Source organism: Trichomonas vaginalis, chromosome II (assembly GCF_026262505.1).
Source record: "Trichomonas vaginalis G3 chromosome II, whole genome shotgun sequence".
NCBI classification, from domain to species: domain Eukaryota; phylum Parabasalia; order Trichomonadida; family Trichomonadidae; genus Trichomonas; species Trichomonas vaginalis.
In genome coordinates, this window is record NC_067204.1 from 5,186,628 (window position 1) to 5,209,061 (window position 22,434).

Below are 22,434 nucleotides of genomic sequence, written 5' to 3' on the forward strand. Positions count from 1 at the left end.
ATAAATATCATATGCCATTTGTTTTTGTTTCCTTTCAACTTTTTGTGTTTGTTGTAAAGTTTAGAATATTTCGACTCTAAGTCAATGAGATGTTCTATAATGAACTGTTGGTCAGTGAAGTAAACTTTTCCATCTGTTGTCTCGAAAGCTCCTTCAGACTTCAATATTTTATTTGTGAGAGTCTGTTTCTTTTTTGAGATACTAGCCGTTCCATTTTTATGAAAAGTGACTTTGTAGTTAGGGTTTGTATTTCCAGACCTGGCACTTTCTATTATTGAATTTTTCTCTTCATCTGTAAGTTCTTTGACAGGTTTTGACAATGGTTCTGAACTTTTTGTTTGTGGTGTCAAATCTACCGTTTCAACTTCTTCGGTCATTTCATCTCAGTAAAAATTTTAGTTTGGTTTGTTTTCAACTGGTTGTTGTTGTTTTTTAAGTCGGTCTAAAACTTCCTGAGGTATAGGAAGAACTTGACAAACACGTTGTGTAACTGCTGGAAGTCGACAAATCCATCTTGAACCCATTTGTCTCAATGCTGTATTGTTCATTTCATCTCAGTAAAAAACTTTACATTCCCCACGTTTGAGGCGGTTGAGGTTGGTTATTGTTTACCCATTGTTGTGCATGGTTATATCCTCTGTTAAAGAATCTTTCACCTTGGTCCATATAGTGTCCTGCTTGGTTATAGTAGTCATTTGCTTTGTTATAATAGTTTCCTGCTTGTCTTCCTACATTGTCCATCCATCCTTGAACTTTTCCTCTTGTTTCAGGATTTGGAATAAGATTTGTTGCATCTCGTGCTACCTCCCAACCTTTCTGTACAGTTTGTATAATAGGTTGTGCTTTCTCTTTAAGTATACCTAATGTACTCAAAATCTTCCTTCCAACTCCAAATACACCTCTGGCTATTGTTCCCACTGCGGGTAAAAATCTGGATGCAACTCCTGCTAACGCGCCAAATAAACCCATTTCTTATGGTTAAAAAATGACGAATCCGAACAAGGACCCCTATGTTTCTAAAGCGACAAAGAAAGCACTCATGGTAAAAATCTTTAGTTCAACACCAAATGCTTGGTTTATGGATATCTTGGAAAACATTCCGAGGTATAGAGAAGATGGACCACCATACTGGCTAATATTTGTCGGTCAAAACACAAGATACTGTGAAGCCATACCATTACAGTCCAAAAATATTTTAGATATCTTAGCAGCTTTGACAATATTTGTTGACAAATACCATCCAACAAAACTGACATCTGACTGTGAAAGTTCTTTCAAATCAGACGATGTAAAAAACTATCTGCGTTCAAAAAATGTAAACCAATATTTCATTGTCGACCAAAACCATTCTGCTCTTGGTGTCATTGACGGTTGTATAAAATGTTAAGAGACTTAAACCAACCACAAGGTGGTGAAGCAAATGAAATGTCATATGACGACAAGTATAGACACTTCTCCATGGCAAAGATGAGACAAGTTTTAAATATTTACAATAGCCGTAAACAAAAAGGTTTGGGAAACCATTCCCCCGAAGAAATGAAAAACAACCCTGACTTAGAGAAAGACTATATATTTAATAATTTAGTCAAAAGAGACAAACAAGAAAGAATGCCGGGCTTCAAACTTCAGAAAGGTGACAAAGTAAAAATAGAAATACCTAAACGCGACCCATATGAAAATACTATTGACTATGACAACAATGGGAACTCGACAGGTACTCACGTTCGTGTTCGTAAAAATAGAAGAAAGTATACAAGAGAATATTATGAAGTTTTAGGCAAACATGGCAAAATGTACACACTGCAAGCAGAAGATAAAACTACTATTGCCAGACCTCGTTTCAAACTTGTTAAGGTTCAAGGTGGTATACTTTCAAAGACAGTTCCTAACAAATATAAGACAACTCCTGACGAATATGCTAAAGAAGTTGAAAATGACGACTAAGCAATTCTATACCATGCGTAAACTGTCATGTAAGGTGGCATGTAGTCTTTACTTTGTCCCGTTGTTTGCGTATATCCCGAAACGCGATGTGTATGGTTTCCTCCTCCCTCAGTGTTACTCCAGTAACAATTTATAGCAAACTTAACGTTGTCTTTAACATCATATCCTTTACCTTTTGTCATTGCTGACCAATCCCAATATCTATGCTTATGCCAACCTGCTTGAGATGTACTTAAATCTATGTAATGACTGTGTGCAGGTAAATTTTCACCTGAAATCGTTTTACTTCCACCTGTTTCCTTTGAAGAGTTTGCACAATACAAAAACCTGTCGACTATTTGTTCCCATGCACCAACACCAAACATTACTTGAGGACCTCTTGCTTCCATAGATGTATAAATAGAACCTACTGGGTTCATTAAATCAAACATATGAGATATTATAGGATTGTCTCTTTTGAACTTAAAATATAGTGCAACCATTTCAGGTTTCTTCTGGTTTGTGTCAGAATATTTTTTATAATATAATCTTATGTTTTCAGGGTAGGTAAAGTCTTGACTATAATATTTGTTTCTGTCATCTTCATAATAGTATACTATTCTCGTTTTTTCTATTGCATTATATCTTTTATATCTATAATATTCTAAATATAATGTTTGCTTTTGTTCATTTGTGTGTAGTGTTCTGACATCAACTCCATAGTCATAATAGTATGGTACTGGAGCTGGGTCAGGCAATGTCATATCTGTCATTTCATAAACTCGGAAATATTTCTTTTGTTCGTCTCCATATAAGTTTAAGTAGCAGTTGTTGTCTAATGGAACTTTAACTTGTGTACCATCGTTCTTTTTATAGCTTACATACATTTCATTGTTATTTTTCGGAATGAGTTTATACCGTATACCATTTTTTAAGGAATGTACAAACTGCCATCTAAAATATTTGTTTTCTTCATTGAAAGAAAAGTCACCAACAATAGTTTCAATATTTTTTGTTCCAACTAAACTTTGGTATATTTCATTGACATATGTTTTATCTGCTTTATTTTCAAGGCTAACGTTTAAGTCTGTTATTTCAGAAGAGAGATTCATAGAAAGGGTTCTTCTCATCTAGGTTCTTGTTGTTGTCAGCATTTTAAGAGATAAAGTGAAAGTCTTACCCGACCCAGGTTGGTGGCAATTAGACCTGTGTATTACCATTCTGGAGTCAATATAAGAAACTTGTCATGTATAGTTTTATCTGGTAGCATGTTTCTAACTTCCTCTGTGGTTCTTTAGTTACAAATTCTCAAATTTTTGTCAATGTCAGCAAACTTTTTTTCTAAGCATTATAGCTTATAGAGAAAAATTAAAATGTTGTTAATCTTTTAGAAGAATGTCTACGGATTTCGCTGATCTATATCGATGCGACAGTAGAGCTTTTTCGCGCATTCGCAAAAGTGACTATCGCTGTCGACTCATAAATGCTTACATGGTGTGTAAACAAAGAAGTCGTTCTATATTTGTTTTCTATTAAGTTCTTGTTTCTGGTAATATGAAAGAACCACCTAAAGCGATTACTAAAGAGCAGTCTTTAAGAATTTGTCATGACTAGACTTGTTGACAGGATGATGACTGCCGATTGGAAGAGTGAGTGATTGTCTCAACAAATTCTTGAAGATAGCAAAGGAAGGTCTGCATCATTGCGCGCTGTTCTTGAAAGATACGATAATAGATAAACAAAAGATGAGCTTGAAAGGACAAAGAACTTTTACATAATCATAGTTGGTTCTGAGAAATTGACATAAACTGCTCCACCAGAAAATGAAGAAGAAGAGACGAAAAGTTTAAAGAAAAAAAAATGAAAGTGAAGAAGATAGAAGAAAAGTCTTGACCGAGTTTCCCAGAGAAAAAGAAATTTGACATTAAAAATAAAATTTTATTTTTAGAAACATTTCTGGGTCAATTTCAATGTTCTCTTCTCTTAGGGGCAAACACTGGCTAGACTCTAAATCTTTTACCCAATATTACCTTGACTTCAACTATCTTAGTACTCATAATATTCATAGTCGTCTGCTTTCTTGTGGTTCATAAGGTATAACAAGTTTGTGATGCTTTGCCTTCTTTAAGGGTTTGAGAAACCTTCTGGTCAAAATTTCTTTGACTGCTAACAAACCTTCTATGTCTAAGTCTTCAAATTTCGCACTCATTTTTAGTCACAATAGCAAACTTAACGGGTTGCGATGTTCCAACTTTGTCATATGTAGACTTTTCAAAATGGTAGAAGTAAACATTCAAATAAGCGAATGGGTTAGTTTCTTCTTGTGACTTCTGTTCATGTACTGTGTTGACTGAGATGAATTTTGCCATCTTTTTTCAGAATAAAAAAATATTTTTTTAAAAATTTACTCAGAAAAATTATTTCTTTCTATATTTGGCCATTCCGACTTCGAAAAGATGTTTTATACCAGCATGAATTTTCTCTAGAGCTTGGTCTTATATCGTTCATGACAATAATTTTCTATATTCTTCATATAAAGCCTTTTTTTCATACATTTCATAAGGACAATCTAACCAGAATAGCGCATATCATTTCGTTATCTAGTCTCTATATGTTTCTTCTGTTTGTAGATTTCGCTTTCTCTATTTAGTTCTATGTATATATTGTGGGCTTAAAAAAGATGTGGGCAAGAAGGGTTTGGCGCTATGTAAAAGTTAATTTTTCTGTCATCTTTTATTATCGGATAAAAAGATATTTTTTTAAAATTTACTCAGAAAAATTTTTTCTTTGTATATACTGCCGTTCTGAACATCTAAAAGATTTTTGGACATTTTGCCAAGAATGTTCGTTTAGACGCTGTCATGTATAACCATACTCGCTTTGACTAATATTTGTTTTATATTCATCGTACAATGACCTTTCATCTAAACACTCAAAGTTAGTCTCATCTATAAACAGTTCATATACACTCTGTTTGCTTCTAACAATGTTTGTCTCTCTTCGTATATTGGAATTTGTCTTGGATGAACTTAGAAATATCTAATGTCATAAAATATGAGAACAAGTGGTTGTTAAAAGTCAGATGTCAAAGTTTCTGTCTAAGTCGTCAAAATATTCTGTATCTTGCATATGAGAATCTGACGTTTCTGACAACTACATATCTTCTGTCAGAACTTTCTAACTTCATCGGAACAGCATTGTTTGAAACCATAACGAAGTTTGCAACATTTTCACCAAACTCTTTGGTCTTTATATTCTTTCCAAAGCAAGTCCAACTTTGGTCTGTTATAACTCTCAAAGCATCTGAGTTCAAAAAACTTTTGTTGTATCTATACTTTGAAGTTCGTTACATACTTAAGTTTCAAGTATTCTCTATTGAAGAGTTAAATTTACCGCAGATGTTTCTAAAGTTTGTTCATATTCGGGTTCGAATAACCTTCTAAGTTTGCACAAAATTATCGTGAAGAAGAATGTTGTTCTTACCAGTTCCTTTTTGTTCCATATTAATGAGAGCAGTTTCATTTTTAGCACTTGTGATGTTGTAAGATGTTTGGCAAACCAACATAAGATATACTACATAACCTTTTCGTTCCATTGCATATTAATTTCTTTGACATGGTCTAACCAAGCTTCTATATAGTATTTTCTTTCCATTCTACTTGTTCGTATTTATATCCAGTGAAGATAGAATAGAAGTTTGGAGAGGTGTATAGAACTTTATAACACGAACTGAAAAATCTTCTAACTTTGACAATAAGATATCCCTAAGCATCTAACATCTTCATACCAACTTGTACAACTTTATTTTCTTAAGTTCTGTCTACATTCTTGTTCTAGAACTATGGTTGCTCTTGGTTGTTGTAAAGACAACATCCCATTCTTTCATGACATAACATTCTGGGGCAGAGTCAACATAATGACTAAACGTTTCAAATTCTCGACTGCTTTTGTTATAGTCTCGAAATGGACACATATTTCTGAATGCTTGGAAGTCATAAAAATCTGAAACATCTATTCTGTACATTTTTATAAATTAAAAAAAAATATTTTTTTTATTCTTGACTTTTTGTTGCATTTGTTTGCATTGTTGTTTGCTTGAGCTATTTGTTGTTGAAGTTGTTCTTGTAATACAATAACTTCACCAGTTGCATCTTCCAATTCGAACTTCTGCCGTCATTGACAAATACATGGAACTAAAGTTTTACAGGAACAAAGTTTGCGTCAACTAAGGTTAAGTTTATGTTGCTAAAGTGTTTGAGTTTCTAAAAGCTGAAAACTCTGCATTTCGAAATGAACAATAGGCAAACCAGCAGAGAAAGTGTTGTATTATCGCATGAGTATTCTTTTGGTCATAGTAGTTTCTGTCGACATTCGAATAGCACTTTGAACTAAGTTTGAAACAATATTAAAATAGGTGTACTTAAAGTCAATGGAATAGATAGACCTTGTATGACACCTTTCCTGTTATAGGAAACTGTTGGTATAAAACCAGATATAAGTTTTGTATTATAGCTCATATCGTTTATACTAACCTCAGTCGGACATCCAAACATAATGAAAACCTGCTCTAGTTGGCAGCACATGTTACATCCGTCCTTAAAGTATTAAATAATCAACAAAACCTGTTGGTGGTATATCTGAGTAAGTATCTTCAAAGAAGTTATTTTTTACCATTCACAACAAACAAAGTCTTCTGGTGTCAAAAGAGCAAAACAGGCTTTAGTCGTCATCGTGGTTTAAGGTCAGTTTACAATATCGTCCTTGAGGACTTTGTTAAGTTTGTTTGTTATAGAATTATATGATCAGGGTTTTTAGTCGAATATTATAATTAACCACTATGTCTTCTGCGCATTACTTAGCAAGTAAATTTTAATGAAATGTTGTGGTCGTCAATATTTTTAATGACGTCCTGGGAACGTATACTTTAATTACAGGTTTCACCTCCTTTCATAACGTATATCTTGTCAATTGACATTATATGAAACACCACAGCAAGCAATGTCGGGTTCTATTCTTTGATGTTTATATCGTCTCTGCCTCTGTCAAAAGTTTTCAATATGTTCTTTCAAAACTTCATGAGGTGCGATGACATATGAGTTCACTTTTACCAGGTTGTGTTCGATCCAAGTTTAACATTATATCCCAAGAGCTTGACAAATCTTCTCCTGAGTTTTCAGTTTTATCTTTAAGTTGTTGGTAGTCGTTTCGAATATCTGCAACAGAACTTAAGTCTCTGCTAACTTCAGGGTATGTTGGGTTGTTCTTTTACGGAGGAAACTCATTGTTATACCATCTTCTGTCGTATGGTTTCCCCTCTTCAACATCTCTTTCTTTGACATTGACAACAACACTTTTTGACTGTTTGTTTGAGTTTGTGAATTTAACTTAACATCTGCCACCGCCCGCATTAAACCTTTTGAAACACTTATACGCCTTCTATTTTTCGGAATGACATTTTACTAAGAAAAAAAGATGGACGTATTTGAGTATCTCTTTGAATTGAAGCAAAACAAAGTTTCACACACAAACGTACAAGTTCATTGACAGAATAGTTCTTTACACAAAACAATGGAAAATGTTATAGAATAGCAGTCTTTGCTGAAGCCAAAATATTTTCATAAAGCAAAGAGAAAGTTGGTATATACCGAGATGGGTGAAAGTTTTGACGTTGACAAATAATATAACTCAAAACTTACAGATATTCTAAAGGTAAGTTTATAATACAATATTATGTCAAAATGGCGTACTGTCAATATTTTGACGGAGAGAAGTCAGTTCAGAACAACTTGACTGGGACCTGCTGCCAAAATCTGCTTCGATGGAAGCTGGTCGTTATGCCAATCTGAGGAGCCCCAGCAGGTTCATCGAACGAATCTTCAAGAGAGCATCTTCCGTGAAAAGTGCTATTGGTTTTTGTAAACTTCTTTGCTTTCAATTCATCTGGACCGTCTGCTGTCACCAGTATATTTGTATTATGTACAGTACCAACAGTGAAATACCACCCATAAAGTCTTCTGAAGTCAGCAAATGGAATGCCAAGCAAAAGTTTGAAAACGTCTCCTTATTTGTATATTGAGTTTTTTGACCTCCTGTATGGAGTCCACATACTTTCACATAATGGCATAATAGAACTTTGCATTTCAGGGTTAATGGTTTTGTTTGTGAAGTTGTTGTTAAAGTTCATAGCATCTAATGTCAAGTTGTATGACCCTCATATCTCAACTGTAGAATATTCTTCTCTTGGATAATATTTGCCATCTAGTTTATATGAATTTATAATTATATACCAGGGTTGTAGAAACAAGAATAGTCATTATAGTTCGTCTGAACAGTAACAAAACATAGTATCTGCATGTTTCATTGCAGTGTTAAAGCATATCTGTTCTTGCACCTGGGTCAGCACTTTGTTTGTCCAACTTCACCTGCAAAGTCTTTGACAGATATTTGGTGTATAGGGACATATAAGTGGAACTGCAATATATTTGGCAGCTAAAGCATTTGAATATCTGGTCCAACATATTGACTGCAAGTCTGCTTCTATTCCTCTGCATTCAAATTTTTCGCATGTGAATTAATCTGGGTCCCAAGCATCTCCAGCAGCATTGAATATAGTTTACTTCAGTGTTGAGTTTGAGAAACCAAAGTCTAAGTCAAACTTTGTTTTTTGCAAAAGTCGGCGAATGACATGTTTATTTGTTCCCACTACTTCGTAAGAGTGAATGGTCTTGTGTTGGTGCAATGACTAAGTTATTTTTGCTTGGAGTAAAGTTCGATAGAAATTTTTCCTGCCCAGTTTGGCAAGTATCTTAAAAACCTGAAGATGAGGAAAGATGACAAAGGAACTCTAGTTTCAGTTTTAACTTTGGTTACTGCTGCTGCAGTTGTCCAGAAAGGTTAACATAAACTCCTGGAACGTTAGGGTCGAGGTCTTCTTATTTTCTCAATAGTTGCATACTGGTCTGTTTGTTCTCTAGCTTGTGGTTGTACTGAGTTTCTCAAAGCGAACCATTCATAGTTGCCCATGTTTACTGTTTTGAACACTAATGTCAGAGTTAGAATATATCTTATATCCCATGAAAACTTCTGGAGCATATTGGGTTATCCGCGACATAGAAATTTCCATTGCAACCTTTCTTGTCAGACAATTGGCAGAAGGTTTTATTCAATGTCCTTGTTCCACGTATAAGAAAGAGCTTGTTCAATGAGAGAAATGCGTGGGTTTCTGGTGGATGTTGTGTTGCTGTGTATTGTATGCTGTAGCTTTTGCCAGGGGTGTCGTGGGAGTTTATTTGTTGTTTCTTGTCGTTGGTGTTGGTGTGTTTGATTTGCTTGTTGGTGATTTGGTCAGGAGTCTGTTTTTTTTGTTTGTTTTTTGGTTTTGTTTATTGTTTTTTATATTAAGAATTTTTGATAAATATGAATGAAATGATTTTCGGTGTTAGGTTGTTGTTTTTTGTTTTATTTTTTATGTGTTATTTGTGGTGTTTTTAATTTTTTTTGTTTGTTTTTTGTTGGATTTTTTAGTGTAATTCTTGTTGCTTTTTTTTTGGTTTTTGTTTTTTTTTTGTTTGTTTGTGTGTTTTTTTTGGTTGTTTTTTTTTAGATCTCTGGTCCGTCAAGCAATATTCGACGGTTGTGGATAGAACTGTTTAGCCAAATCTCACGCTGGACGGTGTGCCAGGTGATGATTCAGCAGTGGTATATTTTCTGTAGAGTTGTCCTCATGGAACTAGTTTTCGGACCTCTAGGGCGATGTGTCTTGCATGGCGTGAGACAGTGACGAAATCAGGGCCATGGCAAGGGCAGCTCCAAAACGGTGGCGTGTTGATATTTGCTGAGCGGCGGTACATTGCAGAGATGAGTGATATCTAAATTATATAGTCAATTGGTTTTCTTGTTTTAAGGTGTCTGTGTTGGATTTATATGTCATAATAAGAACCCACTCCGACCAAGCTTTACTTTCTTCCTGACTGAGTTTTTAACTCTTCTTTTTCCTTCATTGCCCTCTGCTTGAAGTTGTTGCATCTTTGCATTATGTTCATCTAGTATGTTGCAAATTTCCCATGTCCTTTTTGCCTTTTGGCTCTGGTCGCCCATCTCAGGTAACCTATATCCTAGAAAGAGTTTGTCATAGTCTGTATTTGAGTCTTTGCGTATTGTTTGCATGACTCTGTCCTGAGTTTCTGGTTCAAGCTCTTCAAACAGTGCCTGTCCATATGGAATAAGCTCGTTTCCAAATATATGTTTTTGTAGCCATTCTGGTTTTCTTTCCATGTTACCAACTATATTCTTTTGTGAATGGGAAAGCTTTTACCCAATCTTTCAGTCTTGCGTCGTTTATTTCTGTAGTTGGTTTTATTTTGTCAAGGAACATGTTTTTCAATACTAACATTTCATTTGGTACTGTCCATTTGAGTTTTCTTAATATTCATCCCTTCTCAGTTCATTGTCTGCAAAGTAAGTTTTTATGACATTTTGTAAACTTTCATTTGCAAGGTCATGTACAATAGGTTCTCTTCCTTCGCTCTCCCTAACTTTCTTTCTAAACTCTTCACCAAATATACCATCTCTATGGTTCTGTGTAGTTCTTTGAGATAAATGTTCTAGAACGTCAGGTGTTATATTTCCATCAGCCATGTTCATTTCATACTGGTCCAAAATATCTGCATGTTTCATATCTTTCAATGGCATTAAAGCCGCGCTGAAAATACCAGCTATATCTGGTTCACCATTGACTTCCATTGCGTCTACAACTTCTTGGAATTGTGGTTGTAAGTTTATGAACCACCTATCTGGATTAGCTTTATGACCCCATCTCATTGTAGTTCCATCGTCTGCAGAAACAAAAGTAGGTTTGTTTCCATCTTGGTTAGGTTCTGAATGAACTTTAAACAATGTTTCATTTCTATATGTTTTCTTGAAATTTAACCTTTTATTTCACCGAGTTCATCCGAAGATTGAACGTTAAATGCTCGTAAGTAAAAAGGGTTGTTGTATTTGTGTACATTTTTTTTCAGTTCTTCCATTCTATGCTGGATATTTTCATCTGATGTTGGAGTCTTTTGTATGTCGGCAAACATTTTTCGATATTCTTCTACTATGTCAGCCGAATTTTTTTTAGACTCTTGGAAATATTCCATATTCTCCGCATACTCTTGTTGAGGGTCAAGATTTTTCGGCTGTTCCAAATCTTCATCTAGTTCTGTGAAGTTAGTTTCCAAAGGAAGGACTTGTTCGTTTCCTTCAGGCTCTTCTAGCTGTTGTTGCTGAACTATTTCTTCCATGTCTGGTTGTATCTGAACTTCTTCCTGTGGAGTTTCTTGTACCTCATCTGCTGGCATTTCATATATTCCGAGACCGTTTTCAACAATTTCCCTATCTACGTCATCCGCATTCATAAGCTTTTGTTCTTTCGTTCCGTCTCTATTTTTTACGCGTTTCATGACGAAAGTTGAATTGTCATTTAGCTCTGACATCAAATATCTCGGAGTAAATTCATCCATGTCATTTGGATGATATGCTATTAAATCATATCCCTTAGCGAGCTTGTATTTTCCAGGTTTGAGATTATATCCGTTTTGGTGCTGAGCCATAAAGCTAAATAGGTTCGGGTCAGTATTTCCATCCTTGAACTTTCCAATAGCTTCTTTATATCTGTCACTAAAGTCATACTATCTGGGAAACCACACTCTTCTTTAAGCATTTTTAAGAATTCTTGGTTTCCTTGTTCTCTACTTCTTTTATGTCCTTGCTCTGTTTGTGGTTGTTGTTGTGCAGGGTTTTGAACTGTTGGTTGTGGAGGTGGCTGTTGTGCTGGATTTTGAACTGTTGGTTGTTGTGTTGGGTTTGGTGCATGCCTGTGTCTGTGTCCATGTGACGATGTAAATGTTCTAGGTAGTCCTGGTGCAGGTGCTTCTCTTGGAGGTTTTGTGGTATATAAGTTCCACCAGCTGGCACATATGTTCCATCTGCAGCGTAATGTCCTACCTGACTTTTCGTTTTTAAGAAAGCATTTATAGGTCTGTTTTGGTCTGTTGTAACTCTTTTTTTTACTTCCACAACAGTTGCTCTAACGGCGTCATAGGCACTTTGAACTGCCTGTCTCGTTGCTGCATCTGTTATTTTCGTCATATTTTGTGCTACTTCTCTTAACTCTTTGTCGAAACCTTCAGACTTCAGTTTCTTTCCAGATGAGAAGTCGTTCACTAGTTTCACCTTACTATGAAGAGCTTCGAAGGCGTTCTTAAAGTCAGCATTCATTAAAGCTTCATTTGAACTGTCTTCATCCGCTTGTATTTTTGTCCTTATTGACCCTATAAGTTGGGCTGCTTTGGCGTTGGCTTGGGCATCTAACCAGTCATTATTAGCTTTTATATATTCTGCGCTTTTCATTGCCTTTTGCATGGCTGCGTCGTTATTTTTACTTTCTTGTGCTAAGTTTTCATACTGTACGGTTTGGTTTTGCAACTGTAAAAGTTTTTCTGCCTTTACATTTGCTTCAACTTCTTTTTTATACTCATCGCTATCCATATGTCTTCAGGGCTTTTTGTTTTATCTCTTCATCTTTCAGTACTTTATATTGAGTAGTATGGTTTTTCAAATTATGACATCTTGTTCCATTTTTGCTACTTCTGCTGCTTTTTCTGACACTTTTTTCGCATATTCCTCTGTACTTAGTTCTTTCAGTTGTTCTTCTTTCTTCTTTTTTCTACGTTTAACTCATTGAGTTTCTTTGTGTGTCTGTCATATTCTAGTTTCTTTTCGTTTTCACCTATTTGCTTCTGTATGTCTATGTTTGACTTTTTGACATCTGTTTATTGATGATTTTGAGTGAACTCAAATTCATTTGACTTTGAGGGTTATAGGCTGTTCCGTCTGCAGCTCCACCATAGCCTGCCATTTTCGCTAAAAGTGCCGCTCTTAAACCTCCACTCTGTGCACCAACAACTCGGTTTAAAAGCATAGGATTGCTTGACATTTGTTGCAACATAGTGGGGTCATTCAGCATTTGTTGTTGCAACTGTTGTTGTGGTGTTAGTCTTACTATTGGATGTTTCAATGCTCTCTCTCCTCTTACGTATATTCTTACGTAGCTTACGTGGCATTTTAAGTGAAGTTAAAAAGCGGCTTTTGACAGATGTTTATATGACACTTTGTTTCAGCACAAAAAACTACTCGGTCAAAGTGTTGTCAGTTTTGTAAATAACCGTCCTATCTCCGTGCCTATGACGAAGAAATCTTGACAAATTCAAGAGGGTAGAAAAGAGGTTAGAAAAGAGGTTATATCTAACCTTCTACCCTAAACATTATTTTTGTCTGATTTTACGAAGAAGTCTTGACAAAACATTTACGAAGAAGTCTTGACAAAACATTTACGAAGAAGTCTTGACAAAACATTTACGAAGAAGTCTTGACAAAACATTTACGAAGAAGTCTTGACAAAACATTTACGAAGAAGTCTTGACAAAACATGAAAACATATATAATTTGTGAAAAGTGAACATTATATATATGTTTTCGACCAAGAAGACTAACAATTTTCCGAATAAAAACTTCATTTATACTAAACATCTTCAGGGCGTAACGCGCCTGGAAGCCCTCCGAATAAAAACTTCATTTATACTAAACATCTTCGGGGGCTAGAAGGCACGAAGTGCCTGGAAGCCATCCCCCGAAAAAAAAACTTCATTATACTCATTCATCCTCAGGGCTAGAAGGCACGAAGTGCCTGGAAGCCCCACTCCCTTTTTTTTTTTTTTTTTTTTTTTTTTTTTTTTTTTTAATTAATCATGAATATTTTCATTCAACAATATTCTTATATTATTTTCAAAAATTTTTAAAATTTGCTAATTTAGGTTCATTGCATAGCGTATCAAATATAATTTTTACATTCTTCAAGAGGTTCATATCTTTGAACTTTTAATGGTCAATTTTATTGAATCATTTTAGCATAAATGAAAATAGGAAAATTTTCATAGCTTAAGGGTGCCCTATAACGATAATGTAAACATCACAAAAATTAACCTTATTAGAACTCGAATGAATGGATTATCCGGATTCTAGTTCTCAATATAATAGCCTTAAAAGTGCTTTTTCTGAGGGTGGTCTATCGTCTATAGGCACCCTTAAGGATTTAATCTTTATGAAAATGATGTGATATGAAGAGAAAGCTAAATTTGTTAATAAACTTTCCGATTTAAATATGGTAGACATTCAAAAGTCCATTCTGAAATTGAATCCAAATAAATCTTTATTTATTCTTGAAATTCCTGAATAGGCATTCAGATTGCGGATAAGAATTTAAAAACTCTTAGAAATGCAGTTTGCTTTTTCATTTCTTGATTAGAACTTTGAAAAAATTCCTGGGAAAAAAATATAAAAAAGATAAAAAATAAAAATAATTTTTTACAAAGTATTATTATATTCATTCATAAGTTCTTCTTCTGGTGTGATATCTTCAATATAGCGCTGTTTTCCTGTGTCGAAACCTTTGAAATGCGAACGAGAGAACAGATCGTATGCAAGCTTCTTCTGAACAATGTCTGAGTTGTTGATGTCTTCTTCAATTCGTTGGTCATTCTGATTGACAAGATTTCGGAACCGACCACCAAATGGATTGTTTTACATTTTGGTTGATTGTGAATGCGCTTCTTTTCACCCAAATATTGAAATTCAGTGATTTTTCCTGAACGAAACTCCAAAAAGTATTCGAATGATTCATCAACAATGAGTTCATGTTCGATATCAATTTTATCAAGAAGTTTGTTGATGAAATAATCATTCATCGTTTGTTCGAATAATTTCAACGCAGCCATCATCGGTGTTTGAACACACACATGTTGAAGACAAACTTTGTCGATCAAAAGATCAAAGCATTTCACTGAATTATATTCAATTGATGCATTGATCAATGTGAAATTATCTGTTGAATATATTTGATCAACATTTAATTTGTTTGCAATGAACAATTCAAGGATATCTGATCTGTCTTTACCAATTGCTTCCAATGCTGGTGAAAAGAGTTGATAATATCCTTCAACACTATTAATATCTGCTCCTTTGTCAAAAAGTGACTGAAGAATTGACAAATTTCCAATTCTTGTTGCAATGAAGAGTAAAGAAGAAAGGTTTGGAATTGGTTCAATGAGATTCTTGCCTGTGATGACAGAATAAACAGCTTTGAATGTTGGTGAGCTCTTAGAAATGAAATTTTCGATGATTCCCCAAATTTCGTTTTTAATTTCAGGTGGAATTTTGTTGATTCGATTAATATGGAAGGAAGGAATGGCTCAAGTGTTCGAAGATCATAAGGAGTGAACATAGTAATGATCTTAAATGCCAAATCATATGTTTTGCAGATTTTCAATGATCCTTCAACAAAATTCTTGATTTCTGAAATATTTTTGTGTCCTGTAAGAACTTCCCGGAAATCAATGCCAACTGTGAAGTCAAAGATGTTGTCAATTCGTAGACTGTCACTTTTTATATCGTCAAAGTCACTTTTTGGTGGAAAATTGACAAGTTTGAAGATATCCATATCTTGATTGACTTCTACAGACTTTTGTGAGACAGGTATATGGATGGATCTGATGCTTTCGAAGTGCGATTCGTATTGGACATCGGCTCTGCTGCAAATAAGCTTCACAATCTCCAAATTTTGAGAAGATTCTGCTGCTTTAGCAGATGTTCGAAGTCCGTTGAAGCCAATGGAAGCACCACGACTCAGAAGAACCTTTACACCTTCGACAAATTGGCTACCAATAGCTGTTTGAAGAGGAGTGACTGAGTGAATGATAATATTAACTGGTGTTCCTTTGGATATCAAGAAGTTCATGGCATCGATGTTCTTGCTTTCGATCGCTCTCATCAATCATTGGCAATAGCCGATCTAGAAAACTTTGTATTCGAACAAATTTTCATAATTAATCTTCTCTCGTGTACAGAACATCTGGATGAAGTAAGAATCTTCGATAGGAGTACCTTTCTCTACAAGCTGACTTCCTATTCTTATGGAATATATGATTAAACAGGAATTATTGATCGTATCTCTTCGAGAAAGTACGTAATCGATAGCTTTCTTTTCTGTTGGGATGCTGATAAAGATATCTGCTTTCTCTTTGCGCGTTAAATTCCAAGAAAGAAGGGAATTCAGCATTTTGCAGTAAATTTCATCGAAAACGCTTGTTGCCAAGAGGTGAGTAAGGAGTGTACGTGTTGTGAAGCCATTACAGATCTCATCTCTTATGAAAACTTTTCGATATAAATTTTTCATTTTTGCTGATGTACGTTTGGCGAAAACTCGTTCCGAAATGTTCATAAAGTTCGAGTTCTCGATCAAAGGAATCTGTTCTGGAGTCAAAGGAATACTTAATAAAGCATTTACGATTTCATGAGGATTTGGATTCTTTAATATCTGTGGAATGGTAAAGAATCTTGCATTCTTTGGATTGTGCATCAACTGGCCCTTCATGAAATCAACATTTTTGAGATATTGAAATTCTTCATCGAATATTCCAGTAATTTGATGAAAGAAGCGTTGAGTCTTGACTTACAGAGTTCCTTGATGTTAATATGCTTCTTGTTAACTGGATTTGTGAGGAAATTGAAGTATAATTTTTGGATTTTTTGCGTTTCTGGCGGAGCTTGGCTTTCCTCGTAGAATTTCATCTTACAATATAGGGAATCTGCTGTGGTTATTCCGAAGAACTTAATGAAAATGAAAAGAACTTTATCGAAAAATTCTTTTGAAACTTCGATTCCAACGACTTTCTTGAGGAATACTGGGTTGGATGGTATGACATTAACGAATCCTTCGATGTCTTCTTGGATCATTCGTTAATTCTTGGAGAATTTAGAATAATTGTCCTTATATCGCTGATTGGCTGGCCATTTGTAATAGGATTGTCTTCAGTGATGAACTTAAACTTCTTAAAAAGCGAAATCAGTGGAGAAAAGTCCTGAATTTCCTCTCGAACCATCATAAACAAGTTGATACAGTCATAAGGAGTGAGTTTTTCCATCAACTCTGGACTTTTAGAATGATGTCGGCGATTTTCGGTGGAAGAAGACTATTATCAATAGAAGAATAGTAATATCTGACTAAAAGAACGTAAACGGATGGATCGAGCTGCCTTGTGGAGACTTCTGATGCAACATATAGCCATGTAATAGATGAAAGTTGGAGTAATTCGATCAATTGTTCAATTTATAAATTAATATTTTGAAATTTGTCAGCAAGAGACATAAAAGAGAACGCGTCGTTAACCTTTATGCAATACTTTCATTACTTCGAAGGCCATATCTTCACTAATTGGCAGTCCATGAGTGAAAATAAGATAAGCTTTCTCTGAAAGACAACAGCATGAGTTATAGCTTGTATTTCATCATGAATGTCTGGGAATTTCTTCTTTATTGAGTTCAACATGCCCTTTTCCATTTCAAAAAAGTCAAAATTCAGATGATGAACTAAAACTCGGAGATGGAATGCGTAACTGTCTTAACAGCTTCAGCAAAACAACATTCCGAAGTAAGAATTAGTTGTTTTCTCAAGTAAATTGTTAAGAATTTCTTCATCTGTCAAAGTAAAGAACAAAGAGTTCAAAAACATGCAGTTCTTTGATAATTCCCTGCACCAATCGACCATTCTATCTAAAACGAACGCAGATAACCAGTCATTCGAATAATAAGTTCGTTTGTCAAAGTTAAAGCGTAAATAGCTCTTATTGACAATGTATCTGTTATTGCATATGCGATATTATTCGGATCATCTTGAGTTTCTTCAGAAAATTCGGATTTTATCCAATCAAATAATTCATCTCTTCGGAAATACAAAGCTGTGATTGCAGACTGATCGAACTTGACTCCTGATTGCATGAGTATTCTTATAATCTCTTTTATTCCACCAACAACGGCAAAATTTGCAATTTCTTCTAATTTTGATTATTCATCAACAAATACTTAAAACAATTAACAGCGCCGTACATTGCGGCCAAATGTATCAATGTAACTGCCTTTTTTCCATCAAGCATCTCTGTATCTAATTTGAAGTCAGATTTTGACGTAATTTCGATCAATCTGTCTGGATCTCATCAATGAATGTTTCAATGATCTCTTTTTCGATCCGTTTGAGCTCTTGGCAATTTGCCCGTTTATTAGCTCAGAAACACGTTTAAGTAGCTTTGAGACATCGCATTAGGTAGATTTGCTGATAGCTGCCTCGCTTCGAAGTCGGGAAGGACTCCTTCCGAGATAAGAAATTGTGAAAAAACTGGAGTGCAACAGAAGTAATGGCGTGCGATAATCTTAACATTCTTGATAGCTGAGAGTATAAGTATACATAATCTTTGACTTTTTGTGGTCTAATGAAGATATTTGTTGCAAATTCTCTTAAACCTGTGTAAATGCATGTTTCGATGAATTCAACGAGTTTGTGAGTCTGTTCTGAGTTGTTTCTATCGTAATTAAGAAAGATTTGTTGGATTTCGTTAATAAATTCTAAACTTGATGGTAATTCGGTGCTTAATATGTCTTCGGGTGGATAAAATGTAAAATTAGATGAGATTTCTCTATCACCTCGTCCCATTCCAAAAGTATTCATACTTGGCCTATTTCTTAAGCTTGAAGTCGGACCAGATGAATCATATAATGATAAAATTGAATTGTAATCTAAAGATGATAGAATTTTATTGATTGGGTCGCGATTTGCAGCATTATTTGCACGACCTACGAAACCTTGATAAGAAAGTGAATTTGGACGGCGTGCTAATGTCGGTACAGTCCCAGATATCATCCTGGTTAGACTTTGACCTGAGCCCCAACCTCCCCACATTAAAATTTATAATTTTGGAAAAAAAAAATCGGTATTGAATTTTGGAAAAAATTTCCATCATATCACAAAAATTATTTTTTGATATTTGCAACAGTAAAACGAAATAGCATCTATGATGAACGATTATTTTTTGATTCAAATGTTGTTTGGCAAACGATGTCAAAATAATCGATTAAAATTGGTAAACATTAGAAGATTAGTCATTGTGTTGATCTTGAATGGATATTATATATCTTGTTCTTGTACTGTACAATGAATTAGCATCTGAAATTCCATTCAATGGTAATAATTTATATTTTTAATCATAAGTGCCAGTTCACAGATTAATATCCAATACCCAAATGAAGAATCCATTACGTATGTAATTATTTCATACAGCATTGATTCAAGGGATCACATATATGAATCAATTGCTCATATTGAAGTCTGGAATCAACCTCGAGTGTCAAAAAAATGCTCATTTTAGATGGGGGTGGTACCCAAAACTACCAGAGTTGCCATTTTTTGAGTGAAATTAACCGTTTTTTTTAGCTAGCAGATTTTTTTATCAACAAACGGGGATATTATTGATGTAGAATTAACCTTGAATCATTTTTAGGTTATTTGTAGTAAAAATCAGAAAATCAAATAATAATCAGAGTAGGGGTAATTTTAGCTAAAAGTGACACGCCTGTAAAAAGGCGACACACCCGTGAAGGGTGTGATTACCAATCGGTAATTTCGACAGTTTAGAATTTAAAATTTTTTATGGAACTGTTGCGAGTTTCATAAAGAATTTAAGGAATATAAGCAAAGATTTGAATCAAAATCTTAGACCTAAGCCGCTCGATTCGCTCCGGGCTTCCGCGAATTACAGATCAGCAAAGATTTGAATCAAAATCTTCGAACTAAGCCGATCGCTTCGCTCGCGGCTTTCTTTATTATTTTAAATTTGCATATTTCCATCAAAATTCATAAGGTAAAATTTTCGTTTATTTTTACTAAGAAAAAAAGGTTTTGATAATAAATTTATTTTATTTCGAAAAAGTAGCAATAATCGTAAAAGGGTATTGATAGGCTTGCTAAAGTAACTAATTTTAGCTGTCAAATACTTTTGTATTTTGAAGTAAATTAGTATAAATTTGTTTTTACTTTTATTTCGAAAAAGTAGCAATATCGTAAAAGGGTATTGATAGGCTTGCTAAAGTAACTAATTTTAGCTGTCAAATACTTGTATTTTGAAGTAAATTAGTATAAATTTGATATTATTTTAATTCCCTTTGAAAACCTCAATTTTCCATACAGAGGGAACGGGAATAGCATCCAATATTCCCTGAGAATGGTTGCGCATTCTCAGTTCCCTCTATATTTCGAACGAAGCTCTCATCGGTCTTTTTTTTAATACTAAACGTTTTTTTCCCCTGTCACTTTTAGCTAAAATTTGGGTTTGCCAATCGCAATGCCACTTTTGAAATTCATATGCCGTGATAAGATACAAACATAAGTTTTAATATAAAAATAACAAATAAATAAAAATTAAAGTGAAAAATCGAAAGAATAATGAGACATTACATTATCGAAATCAGAAAATTCATTATGGTAATTCTTGTTAGCAAATCTTGCAACTTTCTTCATTTTTGGACAAAATCTGATTGTTGAGGTTGTTCTGCCTTGGATTTAATAGTTAATAGAATATCATGAGCACTCTGAGCAGCCTTTTTAACTTCCTCGGACCATGATGAACTCGCTGTTGAAATAGAACGTTCTAAATCTGTAGGAATAAATCCGACCGTTTTTATTAGCATGGAGAGGAATCCTTCGTCACCTAAAAGCTAAATGCGGTCGTACAAACCTTAGCGTTGGACGATTGACGGACAGGAACAGTTTTGAACAAACTGGAACGCATATTGTTGGGAAAAAGGTCGGATTCAATGAGAACAGGATGACATGGAGTTCGTTGAGGAAAATAATATGTTTGTGGGAATCTGTGATCGGCCAATGCTTCAATAAGTATCTGATATAAAATAACGTGGTCGTAGAGTCTTTTTTCGTGAAGAGATCACTGTATTTCGAAAGTACATCGAAGAATTCTTCAACTCTGGGGTAATAAAAAGAGGAAAAACGATTACACGAGATTGAGCAAAAAAGATCGAGGAATTTGATTTAATTGACTCAGAATGGTAACAAGGAACTGTAGAGCAGGTTGAACAACGAAATGTTGAAGAACTTTCTCTTTGTAGCTTTTAAAAATGTGATTTATTTCATCAATGATGAAATCGCGTTGATCTTGAAATTTTTTGAAGAAAAGAAGTAGTGTGTCTCTCGCTAAGTTCTGTTCGTCCTTTACTGGTGATTTAAATCTCTCAATAAGGTATTTTCCAGTAATTTTCGTTGAAAGTGAATGAAAACTTCTGAAGGTATGTCTCAATGATCGCATACCAGATTCTGATGTATTCAATACCTGTTAACATGAAGTAAACTGGGTAATCTGAGATAAATAAAAATTCATTAACGCTCGATAGTTTATATCGAATGTTTTGGTCAGCATCGCAAATATTTTGGTCAGTACATCGTCCGATGTTGAAATTAATGGATTTTTAAGTACTTGTTCATAAAGTTTTGAAATTAAAAAAGTTTTTTCTGAAGTAACTCCAGTACTCTCCGGAGCATGACAGTACAGTTTGTATTCAAATGGTTCTTGAACTGATTCTATTAAGTTGTTCATATCAATTAAGTCAAGATTTGCATTTTGTGTGAGTGGTGGCGCAATATCAATGTTTATTTCAGAAAAGTCAACATCATCAAGTTCATATTTACTTTCAACAAGTGGTTTTAAGCTTTGTTTAGGTGATTTTGTTGGAGATTTTAACTGTGGAAAAATGCGCATAGAACTATTGCGTATCGAGAAGTATTCAGGGAACCCCTTATCTGAAGTGCCGATTTGGACTGAGAGAACTGAGGTCCTTTTGCGGTTCTATAAAGCATAAAATTTGTAAAATTTTATAAACTTTTTTTTTCTTCGTTCTTTACATGACGCAATTTAATTCTTGATGATTTCGGATTTTATAATTGCATCGTTTGAACGGCATTTTTAGATTGTTGATAATTACAACGGAAACGAAATTTGTTTTCAAAAACTTGAAATTGCCATCTAGAATCTGAAAATCATAAAAATCTGCCTCCCCCTATGCTTAGAAATGTAATTTACGATGACCAATATTGTCAAAATAAAAAATCTTAAAAACAAATTTCCTAAATATAAAAAGTAAAAATGATGAAAGTTAAAAAAAAATAAGTTTAATTCATAAGATTTCATGTGAGTATAAGAATTAAAAAGAGACTAAATCATTTACGTAATGCACACAATGCAAGTCGAAATTGTTGGAAGGAGGCGAGTCATTCGAAGAACAACTAGATTGTTTATATTTATTTAAGAATTCATCTATAATTTTTGACTCTTCTTCATTATTAGATTGATGATATGCATCTTCCAAATCATTGATAATTTTTGTATTGTCGATGTGTTCTCTGATTTGTCTTCGCGATTATAGTCAGTATAATTTTTCAAAATGTTTTCAATGAATGTTACTGCTAGTTTCGTATTGGTTCCGATTATATCATCAAATAAATTTAAGAATTCCTCTGTGAACGGCTTCAACAAATGAGTCAAAGCCATGATAATCAAGGCAATATAAATTATATTG

General features: G+C 34.3%; 2 protein-coding genes and 2 pseudogenes across 4 annotated transcripts, besides 5 other annotated features; all 4 read right to left on the bottom strand.

The window, feature by feature from the left end:
* Positions 1–9,135: part of a mobile genetic element that runs on past the window's edge.
* TVAGG3_0489280 (uncharacterized protein) lies at positions 396–548 on the bottom strand (the record flags this gene model as incomplete). The annotated part of the gene is made up of 1 exon (XM_051236123.1): positions 396–548. The coding sequence occupies one exon, from the start codon at positions 546–548 to the stop codon at positions 396–398; it is 153 nt and encodes a 50-aa protein (XP_051093947.1).
* Positions 9,136–9,583: 448 nt separating the features above from the next.
* On the bottom strand, positions 9,584–10,197 carry TVAGG3_0489300 (annotated as a pseudogene). The gene has a single exon. A coding segment is annotated over exon 1 (614 nt).
* Positions 9,584–10,197: a mobile genetic element.
* Positions 10,198–10,344: 147 nt separating this feature from the next.
* Positions 10,345–10,665, bottom strand: TVAGG3_0489320 (protein of unknown function, DUF4106 family; the record flags this gene model as incomplete). The annotated part of the gene is made up of 1 exon (XM_051236124.1): positions 10,345–10,665. The coding sequence occupies one exon, from the start codon at positions 10,663–10,665 to the stop codon at positions 10,345–10,347; it is 321 nt and encodes a 106-aa protein (XP_051093948.1).
* Positions 10,345–10,665: a mobile genetic element.
* A 127-nt stretch (positions 10,666–10,792) lies between these two features.
* Positions 10,793–11,626, bottom strand: TVAGG3_0489330 (annotated as a pseudogene). The gene has a single exon. A coding segment is annotated over exon 1 (834 nt).
* Positions 11,627–13,907: 2,281 nt separating this feature from the next.
* Positions 13,908–14,048: a mobile genetic element.
* Positions 14,049–19,388: 5,340 nt separating this feature from the next.
* Positions 19,389–20,182: a mobile genetic element.
* Positions 20,183–22,434: the final 2,252 nt, after the last annotated feature.